Source organism: Eublepharis macularius, chromosome 7 (assembly GCF_028583425.1).
Source record: "Eublepharis macularius isolate TG4126 chromosome 7, MPM_Emac_v1.0, whole genome shotgun sequence".
Lineage (NCBI taxonomy): Eukaryota > Metazoa > Chordata > Lepidosauria > Squamata > Eublepharidae > Eublepharis > Eublepharis macularius.
In genome coordinates this window covers 101,863,663-101,883,716 of record NC_072796.1, presented here as the reverse complement: position 1 = coordinate 101,883,716, position 20,054 = coordinate 101,863,663, and the positions used below count along the sequence as shown (strand labels likewise).

The window sequence follows — 20,054 nt, the reverse complement described above, 5'->3', positions numbered from 1 at the left end:
ATGCAAACTTGGTAACATAATTAATTACAATATTTAAAAAGCAGACCTGTATAATGTGAAGCATACCAAACTGAATACCAGCATAATTTTTTAAAAAAATGTATTTCTATTTTTTTCAATTTGAATTTGTGGTGAATTAGCTTGTACATGGAGTGATAATGAGGTGTATTCATTGTCATAAAATATAGGCAGTAAGATCTAATAGCAGGTTTGAGGAGAGGTGGCCTATGACTTTTATAAATAAAATAGCCAGAAACAATGGCGAAACCACCAAATCATTGACCAAACAACAATTACAAACTAGGAGTTCAGAAAGTTTCCAGGACCATCCAAGCAGCCTTTGGCTATCAAAATGATTACATTAAAAGTTACTCACCATCATATGTATATATATTCAGGTTGCGAGGTTCAGGGTAGAAACAGGAGCAGATCAAAGAAAGCATGGACAGCTCCTTCATCTTTTCCTTGTAGGCTGAAATGAAAGAGAGTGGATTAGTATCTTTCACCTTTCTAATTTCCTGCCTTGCAGAATTCTTAATTATGATGGTAATTAGTGTTGCTGGCGCATCTGCAAAATTAATTGCTTGCCTAAAACTTGACAAGGGATACCCGACAATGTGAAAGGGTTCTCCTAAATGGGTTCTTTTTATCATTTCTTGGGGCCAAGCTACACATGACGAATGACACTTGAACAGCAAGTGTATTTCTCCCTGTTCACTTGCCCTCCACTCAATCCATTTGCCATTCAAGTGTCATTCGTCATGTGTAGCTTGGCCCTTGTTAGATATGAATCTTTAATAGTCCACAGACTAAATAATACTACAGATCCCCCCCCCCATGAATCTGAAGTTCTTGTGAGATGGTCTTCAATTTAATTTCTAACATATTCTTGTTCCCCTTCAACCTGTGTTTTATAAAAGCTAAGGCTGCCCATAAGCAGAGTCAGATCACGGGGATGTCCACCCTCTGAAAACTAGTAAAATGAAGTTCCGCTTCATTCTCTCTCCTTATACTCACTGGAAGTAGCAGAGACTGTCTCTCGTTTAGGGTATGATCATTTGTAAGCTCATCTAGAATTTTGGAGATGGATGCTGATGGATAGCCAACTTATGTGGGTTGGATCTAACTGGCTTTATTGCTGCTATAAAAGAAAGGAAGGGTCTTCTTTGACCACAAAAAAAGGCTATGCAGTGGATCATGGGGCTTGTACGCAGAAAAGCCATGTGTGATAGAGGCTGTAGTAAGGAGGGAAGTTGGGTGAAATTGGGTGAAAAAGCTGGCTGCACCCAATCCATAGAACCACAAGTGACAAAAGGCACAGATTGGACACTTGTCAGCTTCCCTCAAGTTTTGATGGGAAATGTAGGCAGCTTGGCGGAATGTTGGACAAGTGACAGTTGAAAAGTCCATTGGACAGCAGTCAGAGAGCGAAGCTGCAAGACTAGGATGCCTACATTTCCCATCAAAACTTGAGGGAAGTGGACAAGTATCCAATCTGTGCCTTTTGTCACTTGTGGTTCTGCAAGTCTTCAGATGCTGCTGTCTCTGTTCTGAACAAATGTCCAGATGTAATGGTCAATAAGGTGAGGGGGAACAGATTGCAACTTAATGCATACAAGAAAGAAGTAATACTGGTTTGGTTTCACATAGTACTGGTTTGGCTTCACATTCACCATTAGATGATGTAAGGCTATCATTACCAAACCAGGCTAAAACTTGGGGTGTTCACTTGGACCTAGCCTTGTTTATAGGAGATCAGGACGGTGTAGTAGCCAGGAGAACTTTTTATCATCCATGCCTGGATTGTAAATTATCCAATTAGATGCTTCCCTGTAGGTACCGTGGAGGTGGTGGTGGTGGAGCTAAGCCCTGCATTCACACCCTTTCCAGCTCTTCAAAGAGATTTCCCCCTTTTCCCCACTGAAGTGCAGTGTGTGAAGCAAAGGAGAAGGTCCTGGTAAAATCTGCTAGGGATGTCCACTTCAAAAATTATTGTTTTAATTCTATACTGGACTACTGGGAATGGCTTGAGTATCGTTTTAATTAAATATTGGGAATATTGCTATCATTCTGGAAAGTCATGTTGCAAAAATAAATATTGGAACAATACTCCCAATTTGGTGAAAACCATAATCATGTCCAGAAAGGCAGTTCAGAAAGGAAATTAAAACAATATTTTAAGTGCCTCCCCCCTTTCAAGGATCATTATTTCCTATGGGTAGAAGACCTAAACTCTGGAGCCCAGATTTACTGCCCATAGAAATGTCCTTTTAAAGTTTAAAGTGCTTACTGCCCTAGAGGCAGTAGGAGCAGGGAGGGAGGGAGAGAGAGGAAGCCTGCCTCAACCAGTCTGTGGGGTCAGTTGGTGGTAGAGCTTTATGTTTAAAGCCCTTCATATCTGGGACCTGCATACCTGAAGAAACCCATCTACTTGTACCAACCCTCCCTGTATCAAGTCCTCTGTCAGATTCTGTTGGATTCAGACACCTGTGGCAAGGTCCCACTTCCTTTCAGGTGTGCCAGTTTTCTGAAACAGTCTTTCAGAGAAAGTACAATTTGCCCCTCTGCTGTCTGATTTTAGAAAATTATGAGAAGGAGCAGTATTTCAAAGGACATTTCCAGATTAATGATTGTTGGTTATGGCAATCTGTTTTGGTATTAATTTGGGCAGTGCTGTATCTCAGTGATTTTAAAATGTGATTTGATATTTTATTGTATTTTTAAAAAGTTTCTTCAGACCATTGGATGGGCATAAGATACATTTTTCTTAAAACAAAAAACCAAATAATTGTCCAACCTGTCGCTGGCACAATTGAAGGAAAGTTGGGAATGCATAGGACACAAACGTGTCTAGCAGTGTTAGAAGCTAAGAGCTACCATGATGCAAGCCATTTACATTATTTTTAAGGAGAAATTTGTGAACACTGTGCTTTTTCCGGAAACACTTTATAATAAGAGGTTGTTTCAAACATTTAATTGTCTGCCTTGAAGTAGCTCAAAAGGTCACCTCCAGGCAACTAGGGCTGCCTTACCCTCCTGGTGGGAGGGAGGGACCTGGCACTCATCTCTCAAACAATATGCATGTGCACTCCCAGTGCAGCATGATGACATCACTTCCAGGAGTGACATCATTGTGCAGGCCAAATTAGCCTGATATAAAGCATGGGAACACTCCTGGGACCTGCATGATTATGTCCCTCCTGGGGTGGGGGGAATGTTGTCATGCTGTGTTAGGAGCGTGCCCTGGGAAGCCCATTCCTGAGCCTTTCCCCCCTGCTGGGCAGGTGAGGGGGGGGAAGAGGCAGGTGCAGGGGATTCCTGCCCTTACCAAGGGATTAGCCAGACAAGAGGGGTCCTCTGAGTGTAGACCACTCCAAAACAAATTACAAACCTCGAAGGTTATATGTTAAATATATTTTGTAAATTTTTAATATTTTTAATTCTTACAAAGATGCAAGTGCTCAAATGCGATAAATATTCTACAATAAATATACTACATTAAATATACTTACCAAGGGATTGGCAACCCTCCTACATGCAACCTGAGAAGGCCACTAGTAAGAGATATTGTGGCCAGAAGCCAAAGGGCTAGTTTAGGCATGCCAAAGGTTCATGTGTGTTCAGTGGAAATTGTGATTCCCCCCCCCTTTTTGAGCTATGACCCCCCAGGGCCATTTTGCATGTTTGATTCTTAAATTGCCAACAATTTAAAAGAGTTGCTCAGTAGAATGGGAGGGGTGGGACTGTTCAATAAAAAACTCAAGTGTATATTACCAGTTATGCATTTCTTTAGATCCAGGCCTTCAATTAGAACGCAATAAATTCTGAAGCATTTGCAGGGCACTTGAAAACATATTTGCAGAATAAGATGGCCATTTATACGGCAATTCATTTACCTAAGGCCTCTGAAATACATTGCTTAGATAATGTATTTATTAACTGGGTGTTTTGATATGATAATAATCTGTCTTTGTCTAGAAAGTGGTCACAAGGTTCCAATTGTTGGAACATTAGTGAAAATGGGAAGGTTTGCAGCACACTCTTTGGTGAGTGAATGCTTGTATACTTTGGATTACAGAGCGCCCTTAAGGGTATGCTTTCTTTTGTATCTCGGATTGTTGCTTTTACCATACTTAGATTTTTTTTTAATGATTCCACAATACAGGGGAGCATTTATGCTTTCAAGACTAAGCTCTGTTTCTTCTCAAGTAATGTACGGTCAAATGCGAAGGTTTCTATATTCCGACAGATTTTGTGGTTGTACTACTGGACAGATAGAAACTTTGGAACATAGTTTACTGGAATGCAATATTTTTCATGGTATTAGGATGTGTGGATTTTTCCCCCTATTTTTTGTGATATTGAAGGCTTGGCAATAGCAGACAAGGATAAAAAACTTTCAGAAAGCGTAGACTTAGGAGTTACACTGGTTGTTGCCGAATTTTTGCACATGTAATCAAATTTAAAGGATTTTAAGTGCGGTAAATGTTAGGTCCTTTTAAACTTGTTTGTTGTAGTAGTATTTAGTGTGGCCTTGCTCAAGGGTTGTTGGCCAAATGAGCAGTATCATTAAAGTAATGGTCACAAGGGCTGAGATTCTTCCAAAGGCAGACCGTCTTTATTTGGCAAACATTATAGGTGATGCTGTTGCAGACCCTGGCTGGAAATGGACACTGGTATGAATACTGGTTGAACAAAAGGAAGCAGGACTGACAATAGCTTTACTTTCATATTTGCAAGACGTGTATTTTTTATGCTATGTTATTGCTGTATATCCTGCATAAAGATAAGGCAAAATGGTTGGATTGATGCCCTCGCTAATCTCAACAGCTTGTTCTGAACAAGAACAAAGTTTGTTACATCTATTCCATGAGAAACTTCTCAGCTCAGAAAAGAATTCATGATGACAGTACCGAAAAGGAGTGACAAATTTGGTAATTTTGACATGGTCATACGGGTTTCACATAACTGAGTTTATGTTATATAGCCACACCCAAAGACTCCTGAATCTCAAACTTGAGTTGCGTGAGACTATCTAATCTTTCAGAGAGTGCTTTGATTAGAATCTTAGAATTGTATTTTTTCTTTTAGATTCAAGATCTATAGGATAAGTGATTATAGCATGTATTGTTATTGGCTTCTGTTATCTTTGACATACAGAATGTATTTTTTTTTTGCATATTTGTGATCTTTGTATATATGGCTATTTCAAGATGGACTGGACTGATTTTAAATAAGTCTTAAAAATATCATGAGTGATTTTTGGCTGGGATACATGGTTTTCACTTCACACTTGGAATAAAAATAAACTTCTGTTTTCTCTTCTGTCAGAAGTCTGTTTGGCTGTAAAAAGAGAATAGCCATTTTAATACAGTTCTGTGGTTTAGAGGTTAGAGTTTTGCTTTTAAAAAGACAAAGACTCTTTTGTTTCCATGTGCATGTTTTAAAAATAATTCTGCCCCTACAGGAGAGAGAAAGCTCCTCAATAATGCAGACTCTGCAAAGATGCCTCCGAATAATAATTCAGAAGATGGGATAGTATTTGTTCATATGCGTAACCAAATGACCAATTTATCTACTTGATGAATATCAATATAAAAATGTATATGCAAACAAATAGGCATTTTATAGGATTTCTGTCTGTTATAGATTGTTTGAGGCAAACAGAACTTTCCCTTTCATTTATCTTCATCTTACAACACAACACCTTGATTGTACTTGTGCATTTCCACAGTGAACAATGAAAGAACTGGGATGCCTTCTGTTTTACAGCTGCCAGCTCCTTTTTCACTATAATTTAGTCATTCTTTGACTTAGAAAGACCTTCAACCATATTTGTTCTTTTGGTTGAATAATACTGCTAAATTCCAGAGATGGATGCAATATAGATGGAAGACACAAGGCAGCAGCTGCTACACTAACTACAACAGATTCCATAATGGACCTCTTCTGTAAGACCCACTGAGCAGGTATTCTTGAACCCCCATCCCAGGTTTTAAGTCACAGTTGGGATTGCAATCTTTTCAGTAGTAAAAATTAACACCCACAAGTAGCAACACAACTGCATACATTGTGATGGATCCTATAATCATATAAGTATGAAGAAAATTACCAGTTTTTATGATCTTTGCGTAGAAAAGGCCACCATGCTCTGACCCCATGGTATCTTGCTATACTTCTATCACATTTTTATCCTGCACTTTCTCCCACAGAGACTAGAACAACACAATTCTGTCTCCTTCCATTTTATCCTCACAACAATCCTGTGAGATGAGACTGAAATTGAGAGAAACTGACCAAACGTCCTTGTAAGATGAGTAGAGATTTGGTCCAGTCTGACATTCTAACCACTTTACCATCCTGGCTTTGTATATGTCGTAACATATTTCTTCAAACAATTTCATTACAAGGGACTTCAGAAGTCAGAATGATGCAAATCAATTTGGGAGATAACAGCCCCATGGAGTTACAATACTATCCTAGGCAGAGTTATTCCAGCCTAAACTCACTGAAATAACTGGGACTAGAATGGAATAACTCTACCTAGGACTGTACTATTATCTAAACAAATTATATTTCTTTAGTAAATACACCTCATTAAAGGGAGGAGTTCAAGTTTTCTTCTGAGGTGAGAGAAACCAGTCTACTTTTACATCCTCTTCCTTATTAGAAGACCATGAGGAGGATGTTCAAGTTGGAAAGGTTTAATTAGTTGGCTGGACATTAGTTGGCACCTCCCTCCTCTCTAGTAAATCGAACTTCATTGAAATATTTACCAGTTTGATCAAGCTCCTGTTTGCTGTGGTGCCTTGGCAAACTGGAGTTTGTTTTCTCTCCTACAAACTACTATTCTAAACTAGGATTAAGCTGAGGTTTCGAATTTTGGTTTGTGATCAATAAACAAGCTCAGATTTTCCTAGAAGCCTAGTATTTAGACAGCATGGTGAATTCGAGCGCAATTAAACCTGGACATTTTCAATTGAGCTGTTTGGTACAGGAAGGAGGAATTGGAAAGAGGTACAGATGTGCATGAGTAACAGCAAACAAGCTGAGCTGGTGCCCACTGCCAACAAACCTCTGTTTAAGTGTAGTTTGTCATGATATCTGAATGCAGCCACTCTCTAAGAGGCTGTAATATTTACCTCAGAAACTGTCCTCTTAAATAGGGCCCTTCCCCCTGCTCAGCTCATCTACTGAGACTCATTTTTAGGTACCTTTGTTACCAGGGCTATTTCATTGGTGATATTCCAGGTTAAAAAATTCTTCTCCTCTCTCTGTTGCCTTATGTGATGTTTTTATTTCTGAAGACCTTTGAAGCAGGGACTCATAGGTTTTTTTTAATGTTTTAATTGCTATTTTCTATTATGCTAATATTGTTTGTTCTTTTAAATTGTTGGGCTGTTTTATGCTAAAATGCCTTGGAAGCTCTGATGGGATAAAGGTGTGGATTAAACGATAAAAAAATATCCCAATAACTGTAATGTGAAAGTATGATGAAGTGCCATTTCACCAAATGAATAAGTCAAGGGTACAGTATACACAGTGATAAGAAGGACCCAAGGCTGAAACTTCCCCTTCCCTTTTTGAGATATGTAGGAATTCGTTCTCTCTTCATAAGCAGCTGCTTCCATATGGCCTTGACCTTCTTTCTTCCTTGCTTTTTAAAGTGATTTGCTTAATAGCCATGGTAAATGAACTTTCAGTAAAATTAAAACCAAGCAGTGAGGGAACTATATGTGCCGTGAGGGGAGTATATGTTTTGTTTCATATATTTCTATCTGCATCCTTTGTTACAGTAGGTCGTATCACCATGTTGAGGCTTTTGGAGGCACAAGTAGGTATCAGGGGATGTGCCTTGGTCTGGTTAAATTGTTCCTTATGGAACAGACTTAAAGGATTGCTGTTAGTGGTCAGCTATCTTCAGAGTGGGAATTATCTCGTGGGGTACCACAAGGTGCAATTTTATCCTTCATGTTATTCGACCTCTATGAACAGCCTCTATGAAAATCATTCATAGCTATGGATTTGGATGTTATCAATATGCAAATGATACCCTGTTCTGTATCTTGCTACCCAAATACAGTAGAGGTGATGCAGTAGAGATCCTGAGTTGCTGCCAGACAGCTGTAGTCAAATGGCTGAAAGCTAAAAAAATTAAACTGAACCCAGACAAGACAGAAGCAATGGTGGTTGGAAAGGCAAAGATCTTGAAGGATGTTGTGCTTCCCACTTTTGATGGAGGGCCGGATTGAGGGGGGGGCAGGGGGAGTAGTCTGCCCCTGGCGCCGCCAGGGAGGGGGTGCTGGGAGCAGCTGCCGGCTTGCCGCGCACCCCATCCTGCGGGGCAGGCAAAGGGCAGCGTGGTCACCCACACCATTCACCTGCCCCGCAGGAGAGGGGGCAGCCGGCCACCCCCTGTCCTGTGGGGCAGGCGCATGGCGCGGGTTGCCTCGCAGCCCCCTGTGCTGCCTTTTGCCTGCCCTGCAGGACAGGGGGCGCTCGGCAAGCTGGCAGCCCCCTGTCCTGTGGGGCAGGCAAAAAACAGCGCAGGGGGCTGCGAGGCTGCCCACGCCATTCGCCTGCGGGGAGATGAATGGCGCGGGTGGCTTCCCAGCCCCGCACGCTGCCTCCGCCACCCGGCGTGATGACATCACCAAAATGACATCATCACGGCGCACTGGGAGCGTGCGTGCACTCAGCGTGCACGCAAGGTCAGACTAGGGTTGCCCCAGGTGCCAGCAACCCTCGATCCGGCCCTGGATTCAATTGACCCTTGCTGACTTGGTTAAGAGTCTACGGGTTATACTGGATCCAGCACTGCTGGTGGAGAAGCATCTTAATGCATCTGTAAAAGCAACCTTTCTCACAACAGACTAGCTTGAAAGCTGGCCCCCTCCCTTTATATGGCTGATCTGGCCACTTGGATTCATGCCATGGTAAAATCAAGACTAGACTACTGTAATTCACTCTACATAAGTCTCCTTTCCAACTAGGAGACTCCCAATGGTGCAGAACATCGCAGCTTGATTGTTAACAGGAAGTAGGTGGAGCGTGCATATTACTTTCATTCTGCAGTCATTTCATTGGCTACCCATCAGTCTCTAGGCTCAGTTCAAGGTTTTGACTATCACATACAAAGCCCTTCATGGCCTTGGTTCCTCATGTCTAAAGGGAGTGCCCCTCTCTCTATGCTCTGCCATGGCACCTTCACTGAACTGAACAAGGCCTTCTGCAGGTACCACCTTGCATATGGACAAAATCAGTTGCCTTTACACATGCATACTTCGTAGAGGCTCCCTCCTTATGGAACAGTCTGCCTGAAGAGGTCAGGAAGGCTCCTACTCTCCTGGCTTTGTGCAAACTTTGCAAAACTGAATTATTTAGAAGGGTTTTCATACACAGATAACAGCTGTACTGAAAGGAAATGGTTCAAAGAGATGCTTCAATAAAGGCTGTTACTGTAATTTATTAGGTCATGTTGAACTGATTATCTTTTGTTTTACCATTGTTTCGAACTTCTGCAATCTATATCCTGTTGTATTGTTTATTGAATGTGCCAGCTGTTGATCATATTGAAATACACTATGTAATCTCTCTTGAGTCTCAGTGAGAAAAGTGACTATAAACAAACAAATTATACAGTCATAAGAACACATGGACAGCTGTGCTGGATGAGACCAATGTCCTGTATAATTCCAGCATCCTGTTGCACACACTGGAGGGACTGCAAGCGACAGAGGCCAAAACGTCCTCCTGCATTTGCTCCCCCACAATTGGTATTCATAGGAATATTCATTTAGTTATCATGGCTGATAGCTATTGATGTGCTATTCTCCATGGATTTGCCTAACCCCCTTTAAAAACCACCTACATTAGCGGCCACCACTGTATCATGTAGCAGTGAGTCCCATAAGTTAATTTCATAATGTGAAGAAATGCTGCCTGTTCTCTGCCTTTCAAGTTAATTGAGTGATCATGAGTTCATGTATTATAGCAGAAGGAGAAAAAAAATCTTTTTATCTACTTCTTCCGTAGTAGGCATAATTTTACAAACCATTATCACATGCTTCCCCCAGTTATTTTTTTTTATGCTGTCATGCTGGCTGCATGGTCTACACGACTAGCCCTGGTTAAAAATAGTATTGATTTATGACATTCATTAGTACAAGTATCTTTTCTATGAGCTGCTAGGTATTCTAATTTTTTAAACTCTTTTACAGAGTTAAGGATAATTGTAAAAGCTATATAAATCATGATAATGGAGATGATATAATTGCATCCATTTTTAAACTTAATGCATAAACAACCTTCCATTACTAGGTTTGCCTGAGTAGCTTCATTAACTGCAGACAGACAGGCACCTAATTCCATAGTGGCGCATCTTAGTGCAAGCCAAAGTGCCAGCTAACCTGGCTGAGTCCTACGTCCACATGTACTGTACAAGTTTTTATTGTTCAGTCAGGCTTTCAATATGAATTTGAGTTCTTGACCCTGAATCCAATTTCATTTTCTGCTGTGGGACAGAAATCACAAGAAGCAAAGGTAAGAGTCAAATGAGGTGGAGCATGAAAGTCGGCCACATAAAGGAGATATTTCTTCAGAACACCGTAACTGTATTTACACTGATCTCTCAGTGATCTCATCAGCGAAAGCTGTCTGTTGAATTTTAAAAGCTAACTGGTTTGGATTTGCTGGGTGCTTGCAGGTTTATATTAAATATGGTGCCAGCCTTTGTGTTACAATCACACACACACTGGATTTGCTAAGGTTTTTTTTTTTTTTTTGGTAATTTGCCATAGGAAAGGAATACTTGTCTGATCAAACACAGTGGAGAAGTAAATATTGAAGTAATTGTGCTCAAATACTATGTGCCAAAGTATCAGCATAGAAAGTGCATTTTTAAGCACAATGTAACTATGATTGCCTTTTAAAAATACAAGTGGGAGACCTGCAAGGACTTCTGTGGGGTGTATCTCATTTAACCCTCTCCCAATATTGTCTCTTTCTTTTTCCTGGCAGCCCTCATAGCCTCTTCTTCTTTCTTTCCTCTCCCTACCCCAAACCAAGCAACTTCTGTCTGCCCTACTGTCTTCAGCTTTCTCTCCTTTGGTCCCCTTTGCAGATTTTGGGGAAATGGGTCGGGCCCAGTTTTGCAGTAAGTGACCCACAAAGACTCGCAGGGTGACACCTGACTTCTCCATATATAGCCCCTTTCTCACACTATTTCCTCTTTCTCTTCTCTTGGCAAACTCCATATTCTCAACCTTTTCCTGCTTCTCCTTCTCACCCACCCACCAGTCTATTTATAGGTACCCTCAACTTTGGCTATATGGATATTTATTTTCTACATTTATATCTCATGTTTCTCACCCAAACCAGCTTACATCAGTCTCTTCTCCATTTTATCCCCACAACAAGGTAGGTTAGGTTGAGAATGTACAACTGTCCCAAAGCCACCCAGTGAACTTCCACGGCAGAGTGGTGATTCACACCTGGGTCTCCAAGATCCTAGTCTGAAACTCACCACACTGGCTTAATGAAGTGGCTGTTGTTGAATAGTAAGAAACTGCAAGGCCTGGATGAGTCATGGGAGTCTTGTGGTATTAAGTCACCCAGCGGTTGATGCTATTTAGCATTTATATAATTAGCAAAGTTGGTTGTAATTAGCAACTGCCTTGTGAAGTAAGCCACAATTAATCTATGAAGCAAATAGGAAACAGAGGTTTTAAGACAACATCTTGCTCAATACTATAGAATATCCCTATGGCAACACTAGGACTTAACCTTGATCTCACTTGCTCCAGATCAGGTATCTAACCACAGGACTGTCCAGAATCTTTAGGACTGATTTCTACTCCAAAAACATGTTTCTTGATTAATTTGGTATGGAGAGTTATTGTATATAGTAGATGGCATACTGCAGGTTATAGAAATGATATACTACCAAGGTCAGTCTTGGAACAGCTGTCATCATAAAACACATGTGACCCAGAGTCAGATATTAAGCAATTTGACAACCATTCTTTTCACAGTTGATGTTCTGCTGTCCCTATTTTTTAATATTTGTGTTATTTGTAGTCCACGTTTCCCACAGAAGCTCACGGCAGATTACATAATAGGATAAGAAGACATCCAGTAAACAATGTAGCAGGACTAGGGTTGCAGAAATCCCCCCCCCCCCAAAGCATCAATGTGTCTAATTCCTAACATGGCCAAATCTCTCGATACTTAAAATTGGAGACTGGAGCCCTGACCAGGCAAGAGAAATCTTTTTGCAAACCTGAGAAAAGACCCAGGTTTGCAGATAAATCTCTCACCCCACCCCAATAATAAAAGCTCTAAGAAACAAATGCTCTTTGTAGCTATTGCTAGGCAACCACAACAGCATTGCTAGTTGAAGCCTTGGTATCTCTCAGAGCTAAACTATGAGAGACGAATTACACAAGGACACAAACATGAAGGGAGTCGCAATGTTAACCGGGAAGCTGAGTTTTAAAAGAGACCGGAAGGCTCTGTCAATTTCCCCTATCTAGAGTCAGCAAAGATCACTCTTCAGAGGGTTTGTTTATTTCCTCTTTGCCTCCTACAAGGGGAGGTGAAACGGACAGAACCTTTGGAGTCAAAGAGGAAATTAGCAAACCCTCTGAGGAGTGATCTTTGCAGGCTCTGTAGAGAGGGGAAATTGGCAAAACCTCCAGATCTCTTTTAAAACTCAGCTTCTCTGATAACGTTGCAACTCCCTTCATGTACGTGTACTCATGTAATTTGTCTCTTGTAGCTTAGCTCTCAGTAATAGGCAAGGGAGAGGGGGAAGGGCCCTTTCCAGGGCTGTTTTGATTTTTGAGGGCGGACTCATAGGGGCCAGGCCTGACAGTTACTACCCAGGTTGTATGAGTCACTGAAGCCTGGCTGCTTGTTATTGTTTCACAGCAACCACCAGTGAAAGATTGTGGTGAAGCGGTTACACTTTCAGATTAGGAGCTGGGAGATCCAAGTTAAATACCCAGTCTGCCATGGAATCTTGTTGGGTGACCTTGGCCAGTCACACACCCTTAGTCTAACCTACCAACAGAGTTGCTGTGAAGATAAAACGTAACAAAATGATGTAAGCTGCTAGGGGTCCACATTGTGGAGAAAGGCAGGGTATATAAATACAGCTGACAAGATGTGTGTGCAGATAAAATGGGTTGGTTATTGGGTGGGAAGGAAGCAGGGAAAGGTCAGGATATAGGGAAGCCGGGAAAGGAAATAATGTGACCCAGCACATACAAGAACCAGTCATGTGCAGTCAGCAGTTACATAGGGAGTGTAGCTCAATTACATCAGGCCATGGCTCACTGGTAGAGTGTCTGCTTTCTGTGCAGAAGGTCCCCTGTTCAGTCTCTGATTTCTCCAGCTTAAATAGATAAGGTGAAATGCTGCTAGTCAGACAGTATTGACCTTGATAGACAAACTGTCTGACTAGTATGAGGCATGCAGTCATGTATATTGAGAAGAATGCATTTGCATGGCAGCTTTTCCATGCAGAAACTAATGATTAGTCACTGATTTGTATATGTCCACTTAAAATTAATACAAATCAACTAAATTCTCACTCCGTATTTTGGTCCCAGTCATAATTTTCCTTAGTTCTGCTTTCTATCACTACAAAAATTTAATCAACAGAATTATCTTTATCAATGATAACAAACGGCCATGGAACACTCCACGTGGTAAACAGAAAACAAAATGGCAGTAAGAGTATCCTGAATTCTCACTTGCACATACCCTGTACCCAATTATTTTTTTAAAAAAATTGTTCATGTGATGTGATAGATTAGGCATTCAGCTTGTTTACCAGCTGCCTACCCCTCCCCTTCCCCGTGTTTGTAGCTTTAAGAAACAAATGTCCTCTGTGGCTATTCCTAGGCAACCACAACCTTCCAGGCTTGGTTTCTGTCAGTAAAAGATGAGGGTAAGGGGCCTTTCCAGGAGTGTTTTGATTTTTGAGGGAGAATTCATTAGGGCCAGGCCTGACAGCAATCACAGGGCAACACTCCACTGATGGGAAAATTTGTTCTGTAATTTATGAACAGGGTTGGATTGTGTGCTCCTTCACTGTAACTAGTGAATAGGGATTCAATATACAGTGTACACTTGATTTTTTAATATGTACATTGAGTATTTTTCATGTGGTAGTCAAGGTATGTACAGCTGAATGGATGATAAAACCTGATTTATCCAAGTATTGGCCTCCAGTTTCATTTGTAAAGTGAACATGCATTTGCACCCTGAATTAGGCTAGATTTAGGATGTATGCTGGCCCTAAAAATAAGAATTGGATCTCCATTAATTTTTAGGCATATGTAAACAAACACTGGACTGAGATCTGACCAATATATGAATGAAAGAACCGGTAATTTTTTCAATGGGCATATCACCAAAATTAAATTCTATTACATTTATATTATTTATTCTTCAGCTGCATATTAAGGTACAAATAATATTGACTGTTACCTTGTTCTTGCTAAAATTGCACTATACTAGAAGGTCTGATATTACCATTTTATTGTATTTTCATTCATGGAATTCTGCTAAAACATGTTATAAAAGCCATTTATAGATTCATAATTGTTATGGTCACTTTGAACAAGAGTTAATGAGATAATTTTGCTGAGCTAATGGAAACACTGTGTTCAAATGAAATTTTAATGGTGGCTTTTAGCTTCCGCTGGAGGAAAGGAAAGCCTTGACTATTGTGATAGATATGTCTAAGATGTAAAGTATATAAGCTGCCAGTGATCTTCATTCAAGATGGACATTTAAAAAAAAATCAAGCCTGCTCATGGTTCCTTAATAGCTTATTTTCTTTTTTCATCTATCCATATTCCAAGAAGCACAAAAATGAGATTAAAAGGATTGTGCTTCTAGGCTTTTTCTGGATATAAAGATTCATTTTGTATTCAGTTTGAACTGCAGGCTGTTCCATGTAAAATCCTGACATTCAGAAGGGGGCACAGGTCCCCTGTGTTGTACATGGCACCTTTTGGTGGCTTAGTCAGCTATAGTTCTTCCTTCAGTGGCAGTTTTGGCCCATGGTTATCCCTGCTGAATCACATCCCAGTTAGATTACTGTAACACACTGTAGTTGGCCCTGCTTTTGAACATCTTAGAACTTCAGTTAATACAAATAGCAGCATTTAGGTTTCTGACTGTAGGAGACCAGGTTCAAATCCCCACTATGCCCTGGAAGCTCACTGGGAAACCTTGGGCCAACTACTCTCTCAGCTTTACCTACCTCACAGGGTTTTTTTCTGTGAGGATAAAATGGAAAAGGGGAGAATGATGTTATAAGCCACTTAGGGTCCCTGGCACATAAAAACAAAATTTCATATATGGTTGCCAATAGGCCTGGGAGAAAATATCCTCCTGTCCCTTTAATAGTTACTTAATGTGTGAAAATGGGCAGCTGAAGCTTATCATGGTTCAAGTCAAGAACTTCACCTGGTAAATAATATCCCATTAAGCCTCTATTAAAGGGACAGGTTATTTTTTCTTTCCTGGTAGTTAGCAACCCTGCTTTCAGAGAACACGTCTCAGCAGTCTTAAGACAACTGTACTTGCAATCTATTTGTTTCTGAGCTCAACTTCAGAATTCTAGTTGTGACCATTAAAGACCTAAATTGTTTGGAAGAAGGGAATTAAAGGGAATTCTTTCACCCAAATAGGCTTGCCTGTCACCTGAGATAATTTTCTGAGATTCTGCAAACTCTCCACCCTTTATTCCAATCATCCATCCACTTGACCTGAATTTACTGAATTTCTGATACCAGGTGAAAACATACTTGGAGTTGCTTTTTTGACTGAGGGGCAGGATTGATATGTTTCAAATAATAATAATATAATAACATTCAATGTATATACCGCCCTTCAGGACAACTTAATGCTTACTCAGAGTAATTTACAAAGTATGTTATTAATATCCTCATGACATGCACTCTTTGAGGTGAATGGGGCTGGGAGAGCTCTGGGAGACCTGTGACTAATCCAAGCCACCAGCTGGCTTCAGGTGGAGGAGTGGGGAATCAAACCTGGTTCTCAAGATTAGAGTCATGCTGCTCTTAACCACTACACCAAACTGGCTCTCAAGTTCAAAGATGGAGCAGCCATGGTGTAGTATGAAGCAGTATTCTTAGAGATACTGAATGTACAACACACGGGAGGCCTATTGCCTTTTTGCACTGCTTGTAAGCTTCCTGAATGGATCTGACTAGGCAGAGAACATATAGGCCTTAGGCTGATCGTGTAGGGCTCTTCTTCTATTTGCAAGAGAAGTGGGATCAGTAGCTTATAAGACACAGAATTCTATATTATGTAATTTCAATTTTTCTGGTAATTCAGGATAGACTGAAGATTGGAGAAGGCTGTCACATCTAGGGTTGCAAACCGCCCAGAGGGGAAAAAAATGTCCTGTCCTTTAATAGAAGCTAATGGGATGGTACCTAGCAATGTCGTTTATCTCCATGTCATGAGAAGCATCGCATATTTAACCTCTACTACTTAGCTTCTACTAAAGGGACAGGACATTTTTCTCCAGGCATGTTGGCAACACTAGATGTCAGTATCTTTATAACATTTTTGACTTGAGATAAAAATATTATTAAGCATATCTTCTGTTATTATACAGAGAAATATGAATGTTAGTTTTCTATGCCTGGAATAAATTAATTGTAACTTGTGGCAGACTAAGTCTAAACATGCGGCATATCCTAACTGGGGAATCAGTAAATACATATTAAGAAATTAACTGTAAATAAGAATCTGCTAGGAACATCGCAATGGGTTGCTATGCAGTGGCATGCAATGGCAAACCACTTCAGAAAAGTTTCTTGCCTTGAAAACCCTATAGGGCCAGGATGTCAGCTATGACAGTAAAAGAAAAAGTGCTCTTAAGAGGACGGCTAATTCTTAAATGGACTATTATACGGAAGTGGTGATGTACATTATTGTAGCACATAGCAAGATGGAAAAGTATAATATTTTGAACTTGACTCATGGCATAATTACCCAAAGATGTGTCCACCAGTGAGTAAAAGGATGCAAATAAGCCTGGTATGAGTAGCGCCATGTTGATCTAGTTATGCAGTATGAGGAAACATAATAAGTTATCACTTCAGAAGAGAGTTACTGAATGTGGCAACATCAGTTGAAGAGAGAAGGAAATGGAAACGGCTTAAGCACAGCGGAAGCGAGGCTTTAAATGCAGGCTTTCATAGGATAAAGTCTTCATGTCCACGGAGCACAATTGTTCTGCCTCCCCATTCCTGCAGCAGCCCCATATGCCCCTTGAAATCCTGGACCTTGGGGAGCAGGTCTTCCAGGAACAGGATATTTTGGGGATGCGGGTAGTTTTGGACTGCCATGAGAGGGGGAGGGAATCATATTCTGCAAGCATAAGGTCTTGGTCCCATGGCAATGCTAATGTAGATCCAATCGATGTGCCTAACAGGGACATTAAATGGTGGGTTTTGGCAACCATTGCAAGGATTCAACTTCCTCCTGACGGTGAATATTGAATTGGAATTGAAATATGTGGAATACATGTGTGTGTGTTCTAGACAAAAGAAAAATCACAAGTTCGCTCAGGAAACCAGAAAAGAATAATTATAATATGCCCCATTACACAAGGTATAGCAAGGACAGCCTTGTAATTTTTATTCATGAGTCACAGAAAGGACTTTAGTACTTTCTGAGCAATTTGATGGAGTCCAGCCTTCTTGCTATTGTTCTTGCATTATAATTACCTCAAAAATCCATTTTTGTGATGGATGATTGGTATTAAACTCATAAAAGCAGTCTTTATAGGCTAAGCTGTATAAATCAACTAAAAAGCCTCATATTTTAAAGTGCCATTAAAACCCTGATTATCCTGAAAGAGCTACTCATTTTAAGAAAATAATCCTCATAATAGGATATAACTTCTAAGGGTAATTTTTAGCTTACTGTATGAAAATATTGATGCAAACCTCAAAATATTCATTACCAGTTCTACTTTTCTGCTCCAGAAATGATCCTGTATTCTGATATTATTTATTAAACATTGGCACAGAGTAAGATTAAGAAAAAGTCCTATTCTGTTTTGTTTTGGATTTTTGTTTGTCCCAGGATATCTCAGGCACTTATCAGCCTAAAAATAGTTGTCTTAGAAATTATGAATTTGCTTTTAGCTGTCATGTAGTGCACCTTATATTATATATTATGTTATATAATGGGCCCCCAATCTTTTTGATCCTGCAGGCTCATTTGGGGCTCAGACACAGTTTGGTGGGTTTAGCAACAAAATGGCTGCCACAAAATGGCTGTTGTAGGTGGCAGAGCCAGCTGCAAAATGGCTGCCACAGCGGTGTTTTTTAAAATTTGCACAGCCAATTGGAAGCTATGCTTGGTGAAAGCCCCACTCAACAACACCTACATTTGAAAACACTTGGCAAGCACTAGGAAAGGTGTCGGTGGGCACCACACTTGGGACCCTTATATTATATTATATTATATTATATTATATTATATTATATTATATTATATTATATTATATTATATTATATTATATTATATTATATTATCACAACTAGCAGCATGTGGTTGCTCAGAAAAGTCTCCCCAAATCTGAGACTTTTGATATTGAGCATACTTGGTCATTTATTAATTAATTAAGAAAATGTATATGCTGTCTCTCCAAAGAACTGTGTGAGGCAGTTTGCAACCAAAAACAATAAAATAAAACTATTAATTCACAGCCACTAAAAAACAAGCCCAATGCCATTAAGACAAAACACGAAAAGAATAAACCAGGACATAAAAGCAGCATATTTGCAAAAGGTTACATAAGAGTATTTGAATTCCAACATGATACAGGATTAGACTGCAGGACTAGGATCTGGGAGAGAGAGGTTCAGATCCCCACTCTACTGTGGTAACTGCTGAGTGATCTAGGGCCAGCCACACTCTCTCAGCATAACCTAATCCACAAGGTTGTTGTGAGGATAAAATGGAAGCGGGGTGGTGGTGGAATCTGCCTTGAGCCCCTTGGAGAAAGGAAAGATAAAATGTATATATTAGTGTCTACAGTCCAAGGCTGTTCTGATATAAGGCTGTGTATGGATGATAAAGAGGTGACAGCCAGTTTTCAGAGAATTCAGAGAGGTATGGTAGAGCCATTGTTGTTTGTGGCAAGCTCTCTCATCCCATTTCATTCGTTCACAGATTTTGCTCACTTTTCAGAGATTTGGAGGTGGTATGACAGAGGTACAGTACCCTATGGATACACACAGTCATTTGGTCAACAGATTTTGAGATTTTTATAGAATCTGCAAAATTTGTTTGAACAAAGACCATGAAGAGACAGGGTGGGGTGGTGGGGTGGGGACTTTATGTTTCTATAGATTGACTCTATTTTTTTAGTGTTTTCAAAAAAATGCAGAATCTATTTGACCACAGATTGGAAATAAAAATGAACATGGGTAGCCATAGGCAACACAGAGCTCTCTTGAATTTCCTTAATGAATCTAAAAGCTAAAGATTTAGGCAGTCAGAATTATCCATAAATCATGCCTCATTATGTTAGGCACATGCTTTATGCTTTCCCCATTAAAACCAGCGGGACTTAAATGCTCTCACATTTGGCTTGATTTGTTCACTTAACGTTAATATCACATATGATATGTCAAACTATCATAGCAGATATATGTGAAATTTAGTGTCAATTCAGCATTAGAAGAAGGGGCAGAATGATCATCAAACTTACCCAAAAAATTCCCTATAGGCCTCTACTCTGAAGGGACGCAGCAGGTAACCAGGAACAAGTAGAGCCAGTCCTCTGCAGTTCTACTAGAGCTGCGTCCACACATCATTGGGGTGATTGCACTATTGATGTATGATAGAGATCATTCACAACCTGAGTATCCTGTACAGACAAGCCAATCCAGTTGCAAATGACTGCTAGAGCACAATAATAATAGCTCAATATGGCAGCCCAGTGCAGTAGAGGCCACTGGTTCAGCATCAGTGACAAATTATGC

At 40.2% G+C, this 20,054-nt stretch overlaps 1 protein-coding gene across 1 annotated transcript in view; it reads right to left on the bottom strand.

Annotated features, from left to right (window-relative positions):
* The window catches only part of STMN2 (stathmin 2), a 40,010-nt gene that overhangs the window by 9,761 nt on the left and 10,195 nt on the right, over positions 1 to 20,054 (bottom strand). The window contains exon 2 of the mRNA XM_054985335.1: positions 377 to 472. Coding sequence (XP_054841310.1) covers positions 377 to 472 — 96 coding nt within the window. The remainder of the gene's footprint in view (positions 1 to 376; positions 473 to 20,054) is intronic.